Raw genomic sequence first — 17,649 nt, 5'->3', positions numbered from 1 at the left:
ATCTAAAATGATGAGCTGAGTTAGAAAGTACCTCTTCAAGTGGTCTTCCGTTTGAAGGAGCAAGTTTCTTAGTCCAATGGGCGCTCTCGTTTTCGAGAAGTGGTTGTGTAGCAGGAACGATATCACTGGACGGAGGACGAGACGCCGGGGTCACCTTTCCTTCTACTATGTGCACACCGAGTGCATCGAGGAACAGACCTTTCCTGCCATGAAATCCAACAATCTTCCCCTCCTTGACGTTGGTACTGAAAGGGGTTCCTTGTGCCTCCCCAAATGGTCCGTACTTAGCTTTTGTAGTATGGAATGTAAGTGACTTGATAACGTTAGGTCCCATGTACATTACAGGACCATAGTGTCCAGTCACATGAGTCAAGATTTCGTATGGATAGTCGAAGATAACCTGCAAAACGTTTGCTACGACTAAGATAACGAGAAATGTAATAACTAAAACCCGAAATAACATGTCGTTTGATCGAATATGTATTGGCCCAAGCCCACCACTAGCAGATATTCTCCTCTTTGGGCTTGGCTTTCCCTTCCGGGCTTCCCCTCAAGGTTTTAAAAAGGGAAAGGTTTCCACACCCTCATAAAAGATGTTTCGTTCTCCTCCCCCAACCAATGTGGGATATCACAATTCACGGGCCCAACGTCCTCGCTGGCACTTGTTCCTTTCCCCGATCGATGTGGGACCCCCACCAAATCCACCCTCTTCGGGGCCCAGTATCCTTACTGGCACACTGCCTCGTGTCTACCCCCTTTGGGGAATAGTCTCCTCGCTGACACATCGCCTGGTGACGGGCTCTAATACCATTTGTAATGATCCAAGCCCACCACTAGCAGATGTTGTTCTCTTTGGGCTTTTTCTTTCGGGCTTCCCCTCAAGGCTTTACAACGCGTCTACTAGGGAAAGGTTTCCACACCCTTATAAAAGGTGTTTCGTTCTCCTTCCCAACTAATGTAGGATATCACAGAATAATATGAAGAAAATACATTCACCTTGTCATGTTTGAATCCTACATTTCCACCGGCCCGGCTTCCCCATATCGATTCCTCATCGCAAGCATACAGAGCTCTTATGTATACGATCCCGACATTGCGCGATATATTAATTTGTCTAACGCCAGTGTAACATCCATCATCAAATGCAGTTCCTCCTGAGCCACCCCAGGGTCCACATGGCACAACATTTTCAGCTTTAGAAGGTCCTTTCTTAACAGGCCTCTGGGATATATGACCATTCCCAATCATTAGTTTTCTATCCTAACGAGTAGACGTGCGAGGGAAAAGAAACATACTCGAAACGACGAGACGATTAAAGGCAACTCACCTTGGTTATGGATTCATCATCACTTGATTCTGAGCTTGAGGAGCTTGATGGAAGGGGCTTTTTGAGTTCATCCTTCTGCTTTACAGCAAGAACAATATCATAATTTTGGCCAACACTTCCTTGTATAATTGAATAGCCTTCACTTTCTGTCTTAGAAGCAACATAACTCTGTGATTGAATAATTGCTTTAGATGGCGTTTGTATTGGCATAGGCTTCAGGTAAACTCCAATGGCATCCAAGTACAATCCACTCCTGCCATGGAACCCGACAAGCTTGCCCTCGGTCGTTGGGAATGAGAAAACTCTTCCGAGTTCGACCCCATAAGGTCCATACTTCCTTTTGTTGCTCATAAATGTCAGGGATTGAACGAAAATTTGGTCATATGACACAAAGCTACCGTAGTGTCCTCGGATCATCGTCAAGTACTCGTCCGGGAAGTCAAGTTTCACCTGAAAAACAAAAAATGAAACCACATAGTACACAGAAAATTGTGTTTTTCATCAATGATCAAACTAGAACCAATATGTACCGTGTCTGTTTTAGTGCCACCATTTCCTCCATGTCTATCAGACCAAATTGGCGTTCCCTTCACATCATATTGAATCTTAATGGAGTCGATACCAGCTCCATGAGAAATTACCAACTGCCTGATACTCGAAAAAACCCCATCATCCCACTTGTTCCCACCTGGTCCTCCAAAGGGTCCAGCCGAGACTGGCTTGATCTTTTGAGAATCGTCATAACTCTGCTGAGGAAAAACAAAATTCTAACTAGCGGGCGATATTGTCCTCTTTAGGCTTTCCCTTTCAGGCTTGCCCTCAAGGTTTTTAAAACGTCTGCTAGGGAAAGGTTTCCACACCCTTTATAAAGGGTATTTCGTTCTCCTCCCCAACCAATGTGGGATATCACACAAACAAACAAACGAACAAAGTGTACGCAATTAATAATACAAAACAAATGAATAGCAGCTACCATTCTTGCGACGGAAACAACAATGGAAGAGTGAAGAGAGCAACAATTCTCTTGAACTTTGATAGCTGTGCACAACTGCAGTGTGCAATACCAATTGTGAGGATTTAAAAGCTTTGCAAATGATGGGAGTTAGATTCCAAACTTCACTACGGAGGGGAAAGATTCAAGTAGAGAATCTAATGTTAAAGAAAACAGAACAAATAGTGGCTCTTCGCAATGGAGTCTAATCTGTTTGGCATCATTATTATTCTCATCGACATTAGCTTAAAATATGGTGATTCGCTTGTATCCTAGGTATGGAATCTTAACTAGAGACGCACCAGCTAATCATTATGCACATTCCATCTAATAAACAAACATTGAAGGTGAAAGTTTAATAGTGTGAAATTTGACATTCTGTAGCTAAAAGTGACTTGCGTAGGCATGACGTGAGATCTCACATCGGTTGGAGAGGGGAACGAAACATTTTTTATAAGGGTGTAAAAACCTCTCCCTAGTGTACGTGTTTTAGAAACCTTGGGCGGAAGTTCGGAAGGGAAAGCCCAAAGAAGACAATACCTGCTAGCAGTGGGTTTGGACTGTTACAAATGGTATCAGAGCCAGACACCGGACGATGTGCCGGCGAGGAAGCTGAGCCCTGATGGAGATGGACACGAGGCGGTGTGCCAGCAAAGACGCTGGGCCTCGAAGGGGGGTGGATTGTGAGATCTCACGTCGATTAGAGAGGGAAACAAAATAATTTTTATAAGGGTGTGGAAACCTATCCCCGCAGACGCGTTTTAAAAACCTTAAGGGAAAACCCGGAAGGAAAAGTCCAAAGAGGACAATATCTGCTAGCGGTGGGTTTGGGCCGTTACACATGAATTCCCAAGAAATCTCCATCTTGATTTGTCCCTACATATCAACCCCTCCTCGCTCTCCGAGAAGGATGCCACATTGGCCCATATCCTCTTGGACCTCCAATTCGGTTTAGATGCACAAGCTTTCTTCATATGTGCGTAACTATCATGGACTCTGCAGAAAATGATACCCGACAAGTAAGAAGATGCTTGACAATCAATAATAGTATGTTCACTCGTAAAGGAACATAACCGAACTATTATTAAACCCATCTTTAAGAAGATTTCTGATAACCAAAGGCAAATATAAATCAAGATGGACTAGACATATCAGTCTCGGGTGAGCATCAGCTAAGCTAAGGAGGTAGCTTGATCAAGATCAAAATCAAAAGTAAACGGATTCGAATAGGAAACATATTACCTTGATGATCAAGATCAAAAGTAAAGAAAACTCATTTCTAAACTCGTGATTCGAATCACTCTACAAGATAGCTTGATCAAGACTACTTGAATGAATCTAGTATGCAGATCTAAACACAAGAAAGATAAAGGAACAAGCTCATGGCTGACGAAGCATAATATACAACGTTCATTATATTATCCAAAATCTTTATACTAAAACAATAACATAAATGACTATTTATAGCTTTGAAAATAAACTTTATAATAACCTATGATTAGCTGAAATGTTGTAACTTTCATGGCCATCAAACCACAACGACCACTAACGAATTGTAATATATTATCTCTAAAACTTAAAAAATACAATAAAACCTTCTTAAAACTAAATCATTCATGACATGATTAAGACACCTTATTTCGTATCACTTCATCAAAATACCAGACCAAGAATCGTTTCAAGCTGAATGTGTAATGTCATTAGACATCTGCAAGAAACAGTAAACTATGCACCCAGACAGGCATGTATGTCTACATGCTCGACTAACCACAATTAAGAATCTATATGAATTATATCAATGAAGAAAAAGAATTATTAGTAAACACAGAGAAAAAAGAAAAGGAAAACAGAAAAAGAATCAGTCCCATGAATCAAATACTTCAAATTCAATATGTTCTAATCAAATTTATTCCCTTAACTGTAAATAGATGGTGCACCTCTCCAAATGTGTTATGAACGAATTATTCATACAACAACTCATCCCACATCGAATATGCACCTATCAATGCCGACCAAGTGAACAAATCCTCTCAAGCAATTCATCAAACACCTTATGTGCATCAAAATCCACATTTCGCATATATGCTTGTTAGCTTCGTATAAACACATACGAACATGGAGCTCACGACCCACTTCAATAGAATCAACATCTATGCAAGTTTGAAGCAAATTGCTATACGCGTGGGTGCTTACCTTGGACCCAATTTTAGACAATGCATCAATGGCTATTATGGCTTGTCGGAGGAGCCCATTGCTGCAATGTTAACTCAAATGGTCGTGTCATTGAACTTTGTAGTAATTTTCTGGGTGAAAGATACTGAATTTTTACTTGGTTTTGAGGAGAATTTAAGGGTTGGAAAGTTCTTTGGTTCACAAGCTTTTCTTTAAATTCCCATCTAATTTTGTAATTATTTTCAAAAATAACTTTTTGATGAATATAAATATTAAATATTTGAGAGCTAAATATCTAGAATTTAAATATTTTTTAAAAAACTAATCATATGCTATTATTATTGTTTCAAAATTAAAAGTTTAAAGACCAAATAAACACATAAATAAACTTTCACAACGAATACTCTCGATCTTCCCTGAGCACAAAATTAAATGTTACCAAATAAACACAAATATAAATTTTCACAACGAACATAAATATAATTTTCACAACGAACATAAATATAAATTTTCACAAAAAATACTCTCATCTTCCCTTAAATTGTTAAATTGCACGTGAAAAATAAACCCTTTAGTATCTTTTTTTTCACTATTTTATGCTCCAAAATAAAATAAAATAAAATAAAAATTGAAGCGTGCATAAAATAAATATAAAACTTTAGAAGTTGAGCACCATATTTTAGGAAGGTTTTTTTTTTTAATGATTTTAGTGAGTTGAAATTGATTCCTGACCGAATAAAGTAAGGGCCAAATATATCTGGTCCAAAAATAAAGAGACATTTAAAAAAATAATAATAATAAAAGAATCAAGGAATGATTTATCTTGAATTGATGGAAACTATAGTTAGATTCTAAATTGAATTTGACCAATCAACCCATCCTTACCTCTTAATTTATCATTTATTGTTTTGGTCGCTCCATACTTTATGCTTCACATTAATTCCTCTCTTTATTCTTTTAATTAATTACAAAAACTTTATATTCCAATAAATATATATATATAAATTCATTATTGGTACGAATTAATTGACTTAAGAGGAAAAATATATATTTTTTTGATCCTTAACTTTCAGAGTGTAATTTTATTTAATCTATTGATTTCAAAATATAATATTTTAAAGTTAAATTACAAAATTATTCACTAAAACATGAGACCAGCATTATGCCCACAAAAAAAAATAATAATAATAAAAATATATATATATATATATATATATATATATATATATATATATAAACTAAAGTGAACCACCACATCAAACCAAAAGCTTATAAATTCTTTTAGCGAATTATTTATTATTATTTCTTTTCTTTTCTTTTGACGACGACTAGAGAAGGGAAAAACTTGCAGGATATGAAGATTACCCCTTTCCATATGCGCTGATGAGCTTCTATTGAGCTTCTATCGAGGCCACACAGCCACCCTGTTCTTCAGTAAACCATAGATTAATAATCACCTAATGATATTCATTCCCTTTTTCCGAATCTTTATTATGCCTCTAACAGGTACGCCTACATTCAATTTCGTGTCTATAAAGTCCTTAACATAAGAGATAGACACGGAATTAAAAGATTCAAAGTTCAAACACGTATTAGACATGAACGGAATTCAAGTGTATGTTGACCACAATTCTTCTTAGTTACTATGAGAATAAGCTGAAAGAACATCATCCATGGAGAATTAGATAAGAAATAAGAGAGTCAAGATCTTACGGAAGCCTGCTGGTAGAATGTGTAAACCATGAGACTTCAGAATTCAACAAAATTCCTGCCACATTTATTCCACATTGAAACCTGCAAGTTCTAGATAACAAGAACCAGAATCGTCTTTCAGAGTTCTGCATATAATCCAACTTCTTTTAGGGAAAACGAAACCGTGGACATCTTCGACACAACGTTATGAAATTGACAAGAAGATCAAACTCGAAAACAGAAGCATCATTGCACCATACTAATCGACGAGACCACATCCTCCAACCTGATTGTGTCTAAGCAGTAGAAGTAGTAGCAGCAGTTGGAGTCTTGAGCTCTTCTATTTTTTTCAACAGCGCCGATTTATCAGCACCAACAATCTTGTGAACTGTTTCCCCTCGTTTCATGAAAACAAATGTCGGCATTGCGTTGATCTCCCACTCGGTAGCAACAGTCTGCAGAGAGAAACAGAAGCCTTTGTTTGATCAATCAAAAAGAAAACAGCTCCACTGCATGCTACAGTAATCAGCAATATCGCGATGGAACAGAAGTGTTGACATATGATATCATAGATTGAGAAGAGTTAAAAGAGATTCAATATATTTACGTTCAATTCATCGACGTCCACTTTCAGGAAAACGACACCGGGATGATTCTTAGCCAATTCTGAGAAATATGGAGCAATTGCACGGCATGGCCCGCACCAGGAAGCAGTAAAATCCACAACAATCTATCAAACAAGACTTAAGAATCATCAGGAACAAAAAACGGACACAAACTGTAATACAGAATCACTCAAGTTCGGTCAATGCAAAATAGAATAATCAACAATTTCTTACCAAAAAGAACGAAAAGAGTAACAGAGAATGATTTAAAGAATAATACAAATCAAAAGATTCCACACGACGTTATAAAGAAAACCTCGAAAGCATCAATTTCAACACGATCATTCAATGGAGATAAATCGAACATTACTACTAGCGTAAGAGAGATCAGAAACCCTAACGAATCCATCGCGATTTTTACCAAAACATCAAACGATCTCCTAACAAGCAATCATAAACGTGAAATGCTTCAATACACACATCCAGAAAATCCAAAATTCGATCGAAATCAATTGAAATCTAGAAATGAGGAGCCTGAAAAACAAAAACAAAAAAAAATACGATACCAGTTTTCCAGATTCCTTCGCTTTCGCTAAATGAGCATCCCACTCAGCTTTCTTATGGCATGCGATCACTTGCCCTTCTTCAGCCATTGGAATAAACAGAAATCGCTTTCTTGCGGAAAGTCTTCTCCGTATAAGAAAACTGCAACGATGGAGAGAGACGGCGACGGGCAGGTATTTATATAGCGAGCAGTGGGCAGTAAGTACCCTTTGCCTTTCTTTCGGTCGGGTAGAAAAATAAGAATATGTATGCCCTCAAAGAAAATCGCAATTTTTAGGTTAAAATAGCATTTAGTTTTTAATTGTTTATTTATGGTTATTTTAAGCAAATAAATAAATGAATAACTAAACACTATTTACATTATATATTTTCTTAAATAAATATAAATATTATTAGTTTAAAATTAGTTTTTAATAAAATCAGTTAAATAATGATAATAATAATAATCACAGTTAGATTATTATTTTTTTATCAAATTCAATAATAAAAGTAAAATAAAATTAAGATTTATAACAAAATATATGCTAAATTAAAATGAAATGAGTAACTTTAACCTAATTTTTTATTTAGTAACACTTAATCGCATAAATTTTTATTTTATATAATTAATAATAAATTAAATATAAAAAAATGAAAAAGAATATTAAAATGAAATATATTATCGTTATTCTCAACCATACAATAGAAAAATGAAAATAATAAAGAAATAATAATCATAAATAAATAAATAAATAAACGAGAACTTGGAAAGGAGAAGGAATTGGATTCTCCACTGTGGCCCATGATGCGAGTACTTCGGCCCATCATTTTCTAATCTGTGGGCTCCTGAGGTGCAAATTCGGCCCACAAAGTTGGCCCCATTAACTAGCAATAAAATATAATTAAAAAAGAGAGAAAAATCCCGTCCACCAGGAAAAAGAAGATTCTGGAATTTTCTCAATTTTTCTTTTTCTTTTTCCTTTTCTATATTATTAATATTTAAATAGATGTCTTAATTAAGTTACAATTAACAACCCGTGCGTCTAGATCAGTTATTCACGCACGAATATGAGAATTAAGAGACAACTAAGATTGATATACAAATAATCCACGAGTCAAGAAAACATAAGAACTATCTTCTATGAACACAATTAAATGTCACGGAACTAGCCAAAATATAACATAAGAGTATTTCAAAACATTATCGAAATAAAACTATTGCATTTCTAGCCAAAACTAAACCGTAATGGTATATGTTGACATCTTTTAAAGATCAAACTTGTATTATTGAAACAACCAATACAAAACCAATTATTCAGTTATGAAATCAAAAGTTCAAATCTTCGTATTCCATTCGTCGCACTAGCTAATTAAAATAATATAAATAATTGAAGAAACGAATAGGGAAAAAGCCAAGATGTATGGTCATGGATATAACAGGGGTAACACAAAGATGCTTAGGAATATCCTATTCCAATACCCCATTTTATGAACTTTATTCTCATTCCCATTTGAACAAAGGGCCCCAAAATCCTTACCCGACCTAATTAAGCATACAGAACAACATTGGAGAGCCAAGAACAAAATTGACAAATTTGACAAATTCAACCAATCATAAAACTTTAAACCCTTTTCAGAATCAAGACATTTCTAAACATGAGAGAAAAAAGAGAGAAAAAAGGTGAAAAAGTGAGCTGTTCTTTAAGTAATCTGTGAACATTGTGGCAACAATCACTGAATTCAAAAGCTTGATGAACAGAGATACATTATGAGACATTAAATCTTATTCTACATATATCGTTTACAAACATTCTTAACACAAGTACGAATCACAGAGAGACTGTCATGGAATCCACAAGAACAACAAACCCCAAAACCAGAATCGTTATTACAACACAATGATAATATTAAGAGGGAAAATGATCATCAAAGCTGACCATCTAAGCAGCAGAAGTAGCAGGTGCAGCGCTTAACTCCAGTACTTTAACCCCAAGCTCCACCTTGTCGGCACCAACAATCCTGTGAACTTCGTTTCCTCCTTTCAGGAAAACAAAGGTCGGCATCGCTGTCACCTCGAACTTCTCAGCAATTTCCTGCAAAGAAACAGAACAGTTCAATTCCACTGCATCAACAATATAAAAAGAGTTGAAAAGGCTCAAATTGCTCTACCTTGACATTATCGACGTCCACTTTCAAGAAAGTGACATTGACGTGCGCCTTAGCCAACTCTGCGAATACTGGAGCAATGAAACGGCATGGCGGGCACCAGGAAGCAGTAAAATCGATCACAATCTATCAAAGAAGATTTTATATACATCAGAAACAAAAAGAACCCCCAAAGGTATAGATGTGAAACTATATTTAATCCAGTGAAGTACTACTACTGTCAAAGGAGGATGGAATCATCAAATTCAATGACACGAAACGAGTAACAAAGAAGAATTGAAGATTAGAAATCATAAAATCTGAGGCAATCAAACATAGCTAGCCAGGACTCAATAAATTAGATTAAACAAAAGAAACCTAGACACAATTACAAGTCAATATCATAAACCGTAACGAATCAATCACGATTTCCTCCAAATCATGAACAATCTCCAACAATAACAACACAAATCCAACAAAAATCGTTTGAAATGACAAGAACATCAGGAAATCACAAATTGGAAAGCAGAAATGGAGAGGAAAAGAAAGCAAAAACCATACCAGTTTGCCAGATTCCTTCTCTTTATCGACTATCGAATCGAATTCTTTAGCATCGCGAAGTGAAATCACTTGACCTTCAACAGCCATTGCTTCAAAGAGAAACGAGTGTGTATCCTGCAAAGGTCTCACTGTATTTGAAAACGAAGCGATGAATGAAGACGAAAGGAGAAAGGGGGTTTATATAGAGAGAGAAATGGCCCTAGATTTCGTTCGTAACATTTTACCAAATTACCCTCGTATTTGAGTTTTATTACGAGATAATCTTAGTGGTTCATGACGCGAGCGCCTATGGCAAAAATGTGAATGCATTTATCCATAATAATGTCATTATTCTGAATGGGAACGGATAAAAAGAATAAAAATAAATAAATAATTAATTAATGATAATTCAATTTTGATTTTAAAATGCCTCCAATTTGCCATGCAATATAATTCAACGGTCAATACATTTATTCTCGACCTCAAAATTTTAAATTTCATCGAATAAAAAAATAAATAAATTCAAATATATACTCAATAAATTTTAAAAAAATAATAAACAATTAGCTTTTAATCTATGGTTAATTATTTTAATTATTTTGAAAAAAATTCTAAATTCATTCATATAGTTTGAAATATTTAAGAGCATATTTGATTGAAATTTATTTATTTTTTAAAATAGAGTTAGTATTTAAAGTTTATACTTCTTTTTTTTAAAAAAGAAAATATATATTCCATGGTATATCTAAAATATGAAAATACAAAAAAAATAAAATAAAATAAAAGTTATTCGTTAAATTCTTTTGATAGTACACGTTCTTATCTATTTGATTGAATTACTATTTTTTTTTTTAGATTTTAAGAAAAATTAGATACTCTGTAAACGGTGGTTCAAATAAAAAATGTTTGTTTCTCTTGTATGATCCATCTTACATGAACCGTCTCGTTACGAATTGGAAAGGAAGTAGAGGAAAAAAAATTACCCGTGAACTTTGTCATCGTGGCCGACTTTGCCTTCATCCTAATTTCTTTATTTTTAAATATCCTAAATTTAAAATTTTATGAAATGTTATTTTAATAAAAAAAAAAACATAAACGCAGAATAATTTTTAATTATAAAAGCTAAAATAATTTATTTCGACTTTTTTACCCTATATTGTATGATATGAAAGATTTCCCTCCAAGCCGTACATACGACTTTCATCGAATATGGCTTTCCAAACCTGATCCTGTATCAACAACATAATAGAGGCAATCAATCAATATAGATTGATCTGAAATCTGATTCAAATCTGAAATAGCGGAGAAAGAACGGGAAGTTGTCCCTAACTCGGTCGTAAAGATTTAGGTAACAGNAAAAAAAAAAAAAAAAAAAAAAAAAAAAAAAAAAAAAAAAAAAAAAAAAAAAAACTATGTTGGAGCATATGAGGCAGCAATGTATGAACCAAATTTCTCTTACAACTAATCCCAAACATTCAAATCCAAACCAATCCATAATATTCAAGAACAAATCTATGCATCGAGTAAGATGCAACTTTAAGAACTTGAAATGCAGCAGTCTGATCAGAAACCTAAGAACAGTGACGAGCCAGAACCCGATAAAACTCCGAGCTCGGCCGAGGTAAGAACTCTCCAAACCTAATCCATGGAAGCTCTAGAACCATAGCAGAAAGCTAATGACTGAAGGACTTCAAATATAGCTAAAAGCTAGTAGAATACAGTGGTAACTAGAATGGCAGCGTTTATTCATTCTACAAATGGAGCCATTTCATAGAATTCAAACCTTAGGACGAGCTCCAAGAACCGGATGTCCCCGAAGGACTCCGATTCTCGAGTGCTTCTGTTCTTGTACCGTTCATCGTTCTCTGCCAAGATGATGTTTCTGTTAGCCCAGAATATGGATACAGAGAGAACATAGACAAAGAAACACTTCAAACATAAGACTTGAACATGTTTCAACTGATTTTTTGATGCATTTTGTTAGAAGTTGTGTCGCTATGCAGCTGTAAACAGGTGAGTGTTTGGTATGGTTACTAACTATTAGATTGAGACAGAGTGTGACAATTGTCTATCAGGTACAAGAAAAGACGGTAACTGTAACGGTCAAAATCCACCGCTAGCAGATATTTTCTATTTTGGGTTTTTACATTCGGGCTTCCCCTCAAGGTTTTAAAATGCGTCTCCAAGGGAGAGGTTTCCACACTCTTATAAAAAATGTTTGTTTCGTTCCTCTCTCTAGCCGATGTGGGATCTCACGATCTACCCCCCTTCGGGACCCAGCGTCTTCACTGGCACTCATTCCCCTCTCCAATCGATGTGGGATCTCACAATCCACCCCCTTTTGAGGCCCAACATCCTCGTTGGTACACTGTCTGGTGTGCTTTGATACCATCTATAACAACCCAAGCCCACCGTTCGCAGATATTGTCCTCTTTCAGTTTTCCCTCAAGGTTTTTAAAACGCATCTACTGGGGAGAGATTTCCACTCTTATAAAGAATGTTTCGTTCCTCTCTCCAACCGACGTAGGATCTCACAATCCACCCCTCTTCAGGGCCTAACGTCCTCGCTAGCACTCATTCCCCTCTCCAATCGATGTAGGTTCTCACAATCCATCCTTTTTCGGGGCCCAACATCCTTACTGGCACACCGCCTAGTGTGCTCTAATATCATCTGTAACAGCCCAAGCCCACCTTAGCAGATATTGTCCTTTTCAGGCTTTCCCTTCCCACCTTCCCCTTAAGGTTTTTAAAATGCGTTTGCTAGGGAGATGTTTCCACACCCTTATAAAGAATGTTTTGTCCTTTTCAGGCTTTCCCTTCCCACCTTCCCCTTAAGGTTTTTAAAATGCGTTTGCTAGGGAGATGTTTCCACACCCTTATAAAGAATGTTTTGTCCTTTTCAGGCTTTCCCTTCCCACCTTCCCCTTAAGGTTTTTAAAATGCGTTTGCTAGGGAGATGTTTCCACACCCTTATAAAGAATGTTTTGTCCTTTTCAGGCTTTCCCTTCCCACCTTCCCCTTAAGGTTTTTAAAATGCGTTTGCTAGGGAGATGTTTCCACACCCTTATAAAGAATGTTTCGTTCCCTTCTCCAACCAATATGGGATCTCACAACAAGAGACGAGTTATACCTTGTTCGTTCTCTTCTTTTTCTTCTCTAACATATGCTTATGAAAACAGATCCATTTCCAGATGATTAAACTTGTTTGAAGGAAGAAAACAACACACAGACAAGTTACTTCCAACACAAATGATATTTTCATCTCAAACACAAAATCACAAGAAGTGGGAAAAGGAACAAACCTTGAGGCATAGGTTCCTCTGAGTATCACAAATGGGATAATCAAAGGGGCAACAATGACGACCGTCCTTGCAACAGACAGCAGAGCTCAGTCCACAGCATTTCCAAGACAAGCAAAGGCCAAAAAATTCCTTCGCACAACAACAGGTCTCCCCAGCAGCGCAGCTAGTAAGAAAACTGCATTTTGTTGGACCTGGAGGAGGGGAGGGAGGTGGGTTGGGACTCGTTTTAGTTGGATATGAAGCAAGCATGTTGATTCCGCAAACGCCTTCAGAATTTCCGCTGTTGCGCTGCATATGAATATAACCATCCATTCCCCAACGTTTACCCCACGAGTTCTTCACGATCCAATAATCAACACCATTTTCTGATCCATATCCTACAATCAACACAGCATGATCCAAGGAAGTTGAACATGGACCAGAGAAAATTCCCTAACAAAAACAAGTACCATTCTTGATTTTAGTCATAATTTCACATATGATGGAATTTTCGAACATTAGTGGAGAATAGAACCAACCTTTGAATATAATTGAAAAGCTCTCTCACTGCCACAGATACCAACACTCACAGGTTGAATTGCTACTGCTTGCAGTAATTTTTCCTCATTGTTTGGAGGAACGTCAGAATAGCCATCAATGGTAACGACCTTCCTATTTAGCTGCAAGCTCAATAGACACAAAATGAATTTCAGCGCAAGCAATCTTTTTTCTATGCGTAAGGAATCCATCTTCTATGTGAGATCCTACATCGGTTGGGAAGGAGAACGGAACATTTTTTTATAAGGGAGTGGAAAACTCTCCCTATCAGACGCATTTTAAAAACCTTGAAGGGAACCCCGAAAGGGAAAGTCCAAAGAGGACAATATCTGCTAGCAGTGGACTTGGACCGTTACAAAGGGTATCAGAGCCAGACACCGAATGATGTGCTAGCGAGGAGGCTAAGCCCCAAAGGGGGTGGACACAAGGCGGTGTGCCAGCAAGGACACTGGGCACCGAAGGGGGGTGGATTGGGGAGTCTCACATCGAGGAGGCTGAACCCCGAAGTGGGGTGGACACGAGGCAATGTGCCAGTAAGGACGCCAGACCCTGAAGGGGGTGGATTGGGGGTCCCACATTAATTGGAGAAAGAGAATGAGTGCCAGCGAGGACGCTGGGCCCAGAAGGGGGTGGATTGTGAGGAGAACGAAGAACGAAAAGCGAAGCATTCTTTATAAGGGTGTGGAAACCTCTCCTTAGTAGATGCGTTGTAAAACCTTGAGATGAAGCCCGAAAGAGAAAACCCAAAGAGGACTATATTTGCTTGCGGTGGGTGATTTACTAATATTGTGAACGTATTTGGAAGATGTGAGGAAGAGATGAATTATATTACCTTGTCCTTACGACACGATCCATCACGACCCTGAAAAGGATAATCATCTTCGGTGTCGATCCCATGGTTTTTTATCACAAATTGGTATGCATAATCCATCAGTCCTCCTCCACAGCCAGAATTATACGATCTGTCACAATCAATTAATTCCTGTTCAGAAACACTGATAAGAGACCCTGTTCTAATCTGGTTAATCCCTTCAATAGCTCCTGTTGCTGAGAAAGACCAACAAGCACCTGAAAAGTGAAAACAAAAGATCTTAGTTTTTTCCCATTCAGATGAGCAAAGCTTCCACATAATTCAAAGCTTATCATGAAGAGATGATGATACAACTCAACTACCTTGATGATCACTATCAGGTTATGTGACAAAATCATCGCTAGATCCAAAACTCAGCTAGAGTATAGTTCATAATTTAATACATTTTCAACACTTTTCTTTATATTTTGTTTGAGATCCCGAGGAGAATGAAATATTCTTTATAAGGGTGTGGTAACCTCTCCCTGGCATACGCGTTTTAAAAACCTTGAGGGGCAGCCTAAAGAGAACAATATTTACTAGTAGTGGGCTTGGAGCGATGTGCCAGCAAGGACGTTGGGTCTCGAGGAGGATGGATTGGAGGGTCCCACATCGACTGGAGAAGGGAATGAGTGTGAGCAAGGACGCTGGCCCCGAAGGGGGGTGGATTGTGAGATTCTACATCAATTGGGGAGGAGAACGAAACATTCTTTTTAAGGGCGTGGAACCTCTCGCCATCTGAAGTGAGCTCAAACATGAACTAGATTTCTGCAATTCTATATACAGAATCTTAAAATAGACTGAAGAACAAATGCTTAAACTCATATGGCCAAGCAATAATGTTTGGTTTCAAGAAACAGAAGCACAATTTCCACTTATAATGATTTCTTTGTTTGGATTTGTAAGAGATAACCCCATGTTCATGAAGCTATTTATAGAAATTTCCACTAGTAATGCATCGATCGTCAAAACTAACCCTAGGGTCCTAGGGTTTCGATCAAATTCAAAATCACGGAACAGAATAGTTCAATCAGATTCAAGATCTTCACCAAACAAAACAATCGAAAACAGAAATTAAACATACCACAACTTCCTTGATCCTTAACAGCAGTCACCGCCCCTTTCTTCCTCCAATCTAACGATTCAGGAACATCCCGATGAAGATAGGGTTCTTGCGGCGAAACCGGCCGCGAGCTCCGCAAAGCAGAGGAAAGACCCAAGCGAGCGGCCTTGAACTCATGGTGAGTAATATCGGCATAAGCATTGAGAGAAAGAGTATAAGAAGAATTTTCCTGATTATTGTGATGAGTAACAAATTCATAGTTATCGGCAAAAACACCGAGTCTGTATAGCTTTTCTTCCGCGGAGGAATACGATTTTCCATGTTCTGTGCACCAGATTTCGAAGAGCTCCGAAATATCCGAAGTAGCAGAAAAATGGCGAAGAAGAAAGAGAAAGGTAATCACAAAATGGAAACTGAGATTGGCCATTCTTTGCCGAGATAAAGCGTGGCGGTGACGGATAATCGCCGGCGAGTCGGTACACGGCCGCCGTAGATGGCTGCGATCAAATAACCAGAGGATTGGTTATTCGATCTTCGATGAACAATGGTCCAAACCAATCGGCAATTGACAGGCAATTAACTCACGAAAATCGTCGAACTTGAATGATTTTGTTTGGATTTTTTGGATTTTTCGAGAATGATTTTGACCTGTTTGTCAATTGTTTACAATATCGTTTCGGCTTTGGTATTTCTAAAACGTGATTTTAAAGAACATTTACCAAGAAAATATCCTCTCATTATTATGATTAAAGAACTTTTGGTATCCGATGGTCATGACATTCTCTCCATAGTCACTCAACATAAAATTGGTCAAAATAGGTGACCTGATGACAGGGGAGCCGGCGACCGAAGCCCCGGTGAACGGCGGCCGTAACTATAACGGTCCTAAGGTAGCGAAATTCCTTGTCGGGTAAGTTCCGACCCGCACGAAAGGCGTAACGATCTGGGCACTGTCTCGGAGAGAGGCTCGGTGAAATAGACATGTCTGTGAAGATGCGGACTACCTGCACCTGGACAGAAAGACCCTATGAAGCTTCACTGTTCCCTGGGATTGGCTTTGGGCCTTTCCTGCGCAGCTTAGGTGGAGGGCGAAGAAGGCCCCCTTCCGGGGGGCCCGAGCCATCAGTGAGATACCACTCAAACATATTAACTGTAAAGTTCTTATAAATGAACGGCTCAAAAAAGCAACAGCAATTTTCAATTCTTTTAATCTTTTCTTAGTCATCTTATTTTTCGGTTCAGTTCATTCATGTATCTCTTTCATTAGTCTGTGTCCATCCAAATGGGGTGGTTATGCATGATTATGTTTCGTAGTTAATCTCCACCCACCATGGATGTGGCTCTCTAGTTTCCAAGCACTTGACTTTCGAAGTGAAAATGATGAAAAATCTAATATTTATTTAGTTCACACTTCAATCGAGCTCTAAAGAAAGTGACTTTCTCAATACATTCAATCTCCATTGATGCAAAGCCTCACAATTGGGTATTGAAGGTTCGTCCACGTATTCAAATGATGGAGAATTCATTGATAGAGAGGATATGATGATGAGCTGATGTTTTGAATCTTGTGAAAATAATACTAAAACGTTCTATCAAAAATTTGGAATCCAAACGTGGCATTTGATGGTCTTCACGTTTCCCCTTGCATCTCCTACGATATGGTCACGTTACCTACTCCTGCGTCTTAAGAGTGAAAACTGTCCCTCGGGTCTTAAGAGTGACAATATACAAGAAGTCACTTAACATAAAATTGCTTTAGGTGAAACACGCTTAACCATAGAGTTCTTATAATTGAGTCACTAAAGAAGAAAGTGAAACTTATAGTACAAATAGTAACCTTCATTTCTGTTAAGTGTGTCTTAGTCATGGAGTTCCTTAGGAC

At 37.6% G+C, this 17,649-nt stretch overlaps 4 protein-coding genes across 12 annotated transcripts in view; all 4 read right to left on the bottom strand.

Annotated features, from left to right (window-relative positions):
* Nucleotides 1-6,295, bottom strand: part of LOC111798429 (jacalin-related lectin 3-like) — a 7,156-nt gene extending 861 nt beyond the window's left edge. Inside the window, exons 1-7 of one of the 9 annotated variants that reach the window (XM_023681565.1) lie at nt 6,204-6,295; nt 5,856-5,914; nt 3,158-3,314; nt 1,858-2,076; nt 1,328-1,777; nt 997-1,221; nt 32-400 (exon numbers count right to left, since the gene is read on the bottom strand). In XM_023681565.1, coding sequence (XP_023537333.1) covers nt 32-400; nt 997-1,221; nt 1,328-1,777; nt 1,858-2,076; nt 3,158-3,292 — 1,398 coding nt within the window. In that variant the 5' untranslated portion in view covers nt 3,293-3,314; nt 5,856-5,914; nt 6,204-6,295. Of the gene's footprint in view, nt 1-31; nt 401-996; nt 1,222-1,327; nt 1,778-1,857; nt 2,077-2,300; nt 2,796-3,157; nt 4,709-5,855; nt 5,915-6,203 lie in introns of those variants that run through there. The other 8 variants (XM_023681562.1, XM_023681563.1, XM_023681564.1 and 5 more) reach the window with 8 other exon arrangements.
* LOC111798431 (thioredoxin H-type-like) lies at nt 6,143-7,568 on the bottom strand. Its single transcript, XM_023681570.1, has 3 exons — nt 7,354-7,568; nt 6,790-6,912; nt 6,143-6,637 (listed from the first exon to the last, which is right to left on the bottom strand). The coding sequence occupies exons 1-3, from the start codon at nt 7,438-7,440 to the stop codon at nt 6,479-6,481; spliced, it is 369 nt and encodes a 122-aa protein (XP_023537338.1). The 5' UTR covers nt 7,441-7,568; the 3' UTR covers nt 6,143-6,478.
* Nucleotides 7,569-9,012: 1,444 nt separating this feature from the next.
* Nucleotides 9,013-10,220, bottom strand: LOC111798074 (thioredoxin H1-like). The gene is made up of 3 exons (XM_023681031.1): nt 10,037-10,220; nt 9,500-9,622; nt 9,013-9,423 (listed from the first exon to the last, which is right to left on the bottom strand). Exons 1-3 carry the CDS (start codon nt 10,121-10,123, stop codon nt 9,271-9,273), a joined length of 363 nt encoding a protein of 120 aa, XP_023536799.1. The 5' UTR covers nt 10,124-10,220; the 3' UTR covers nt 9,013-9,270.
* A 1,222-nt stretch (nt 10,221-11,442) lies between these two features.
* On the bottom strand, nt 11,443-16,437 carry LOC111799009 (zingipain-2). Its single transcript, XM_023682384.1, has 5 exons — nt 15,789-16,437; nt 14,687-14,922; nt 13,836-13,976; nt 13,318-13,749; nt 11,443-11,880 (listed from the first exon to the last, which is right to left on the bottom strand). The coding sequence occupies exons 1-5, from the start codon at nt 16,192-16,194 to the stop codon at nt 11,800-11,802; spliced, it is 1,296 nt and encodes a 431-aa protein (XP_023538152.1). The 5' UTR covers nt 16,195-16,437; the 3' UTR covers nt 11,443-11,799.
* Nucleotides 16,438-17,649: the final 1,212 nt, after the last annotated feature.

This window comes from Cucurbita pepo, chromosome LG07, assembly GCF_002806865.2.
Source record: "Cucurbita pepo subsp. pepo cultivar mu-cu-16 chromosome LG07, ASM280686v2, whole genome shotgun sequence".
Lineage (NCBI taxonomy): Eukaryota > Viridiplantae > Streptophyta > Magnoliopsida > Cucurbitales > Cucurbitaceae > Cucurbita > Cucurbita pepo.
Note: the sequence above shows the minus strand (reverse complement) of the source record. Positions and strands in the feature narration are given on the sequence as shown.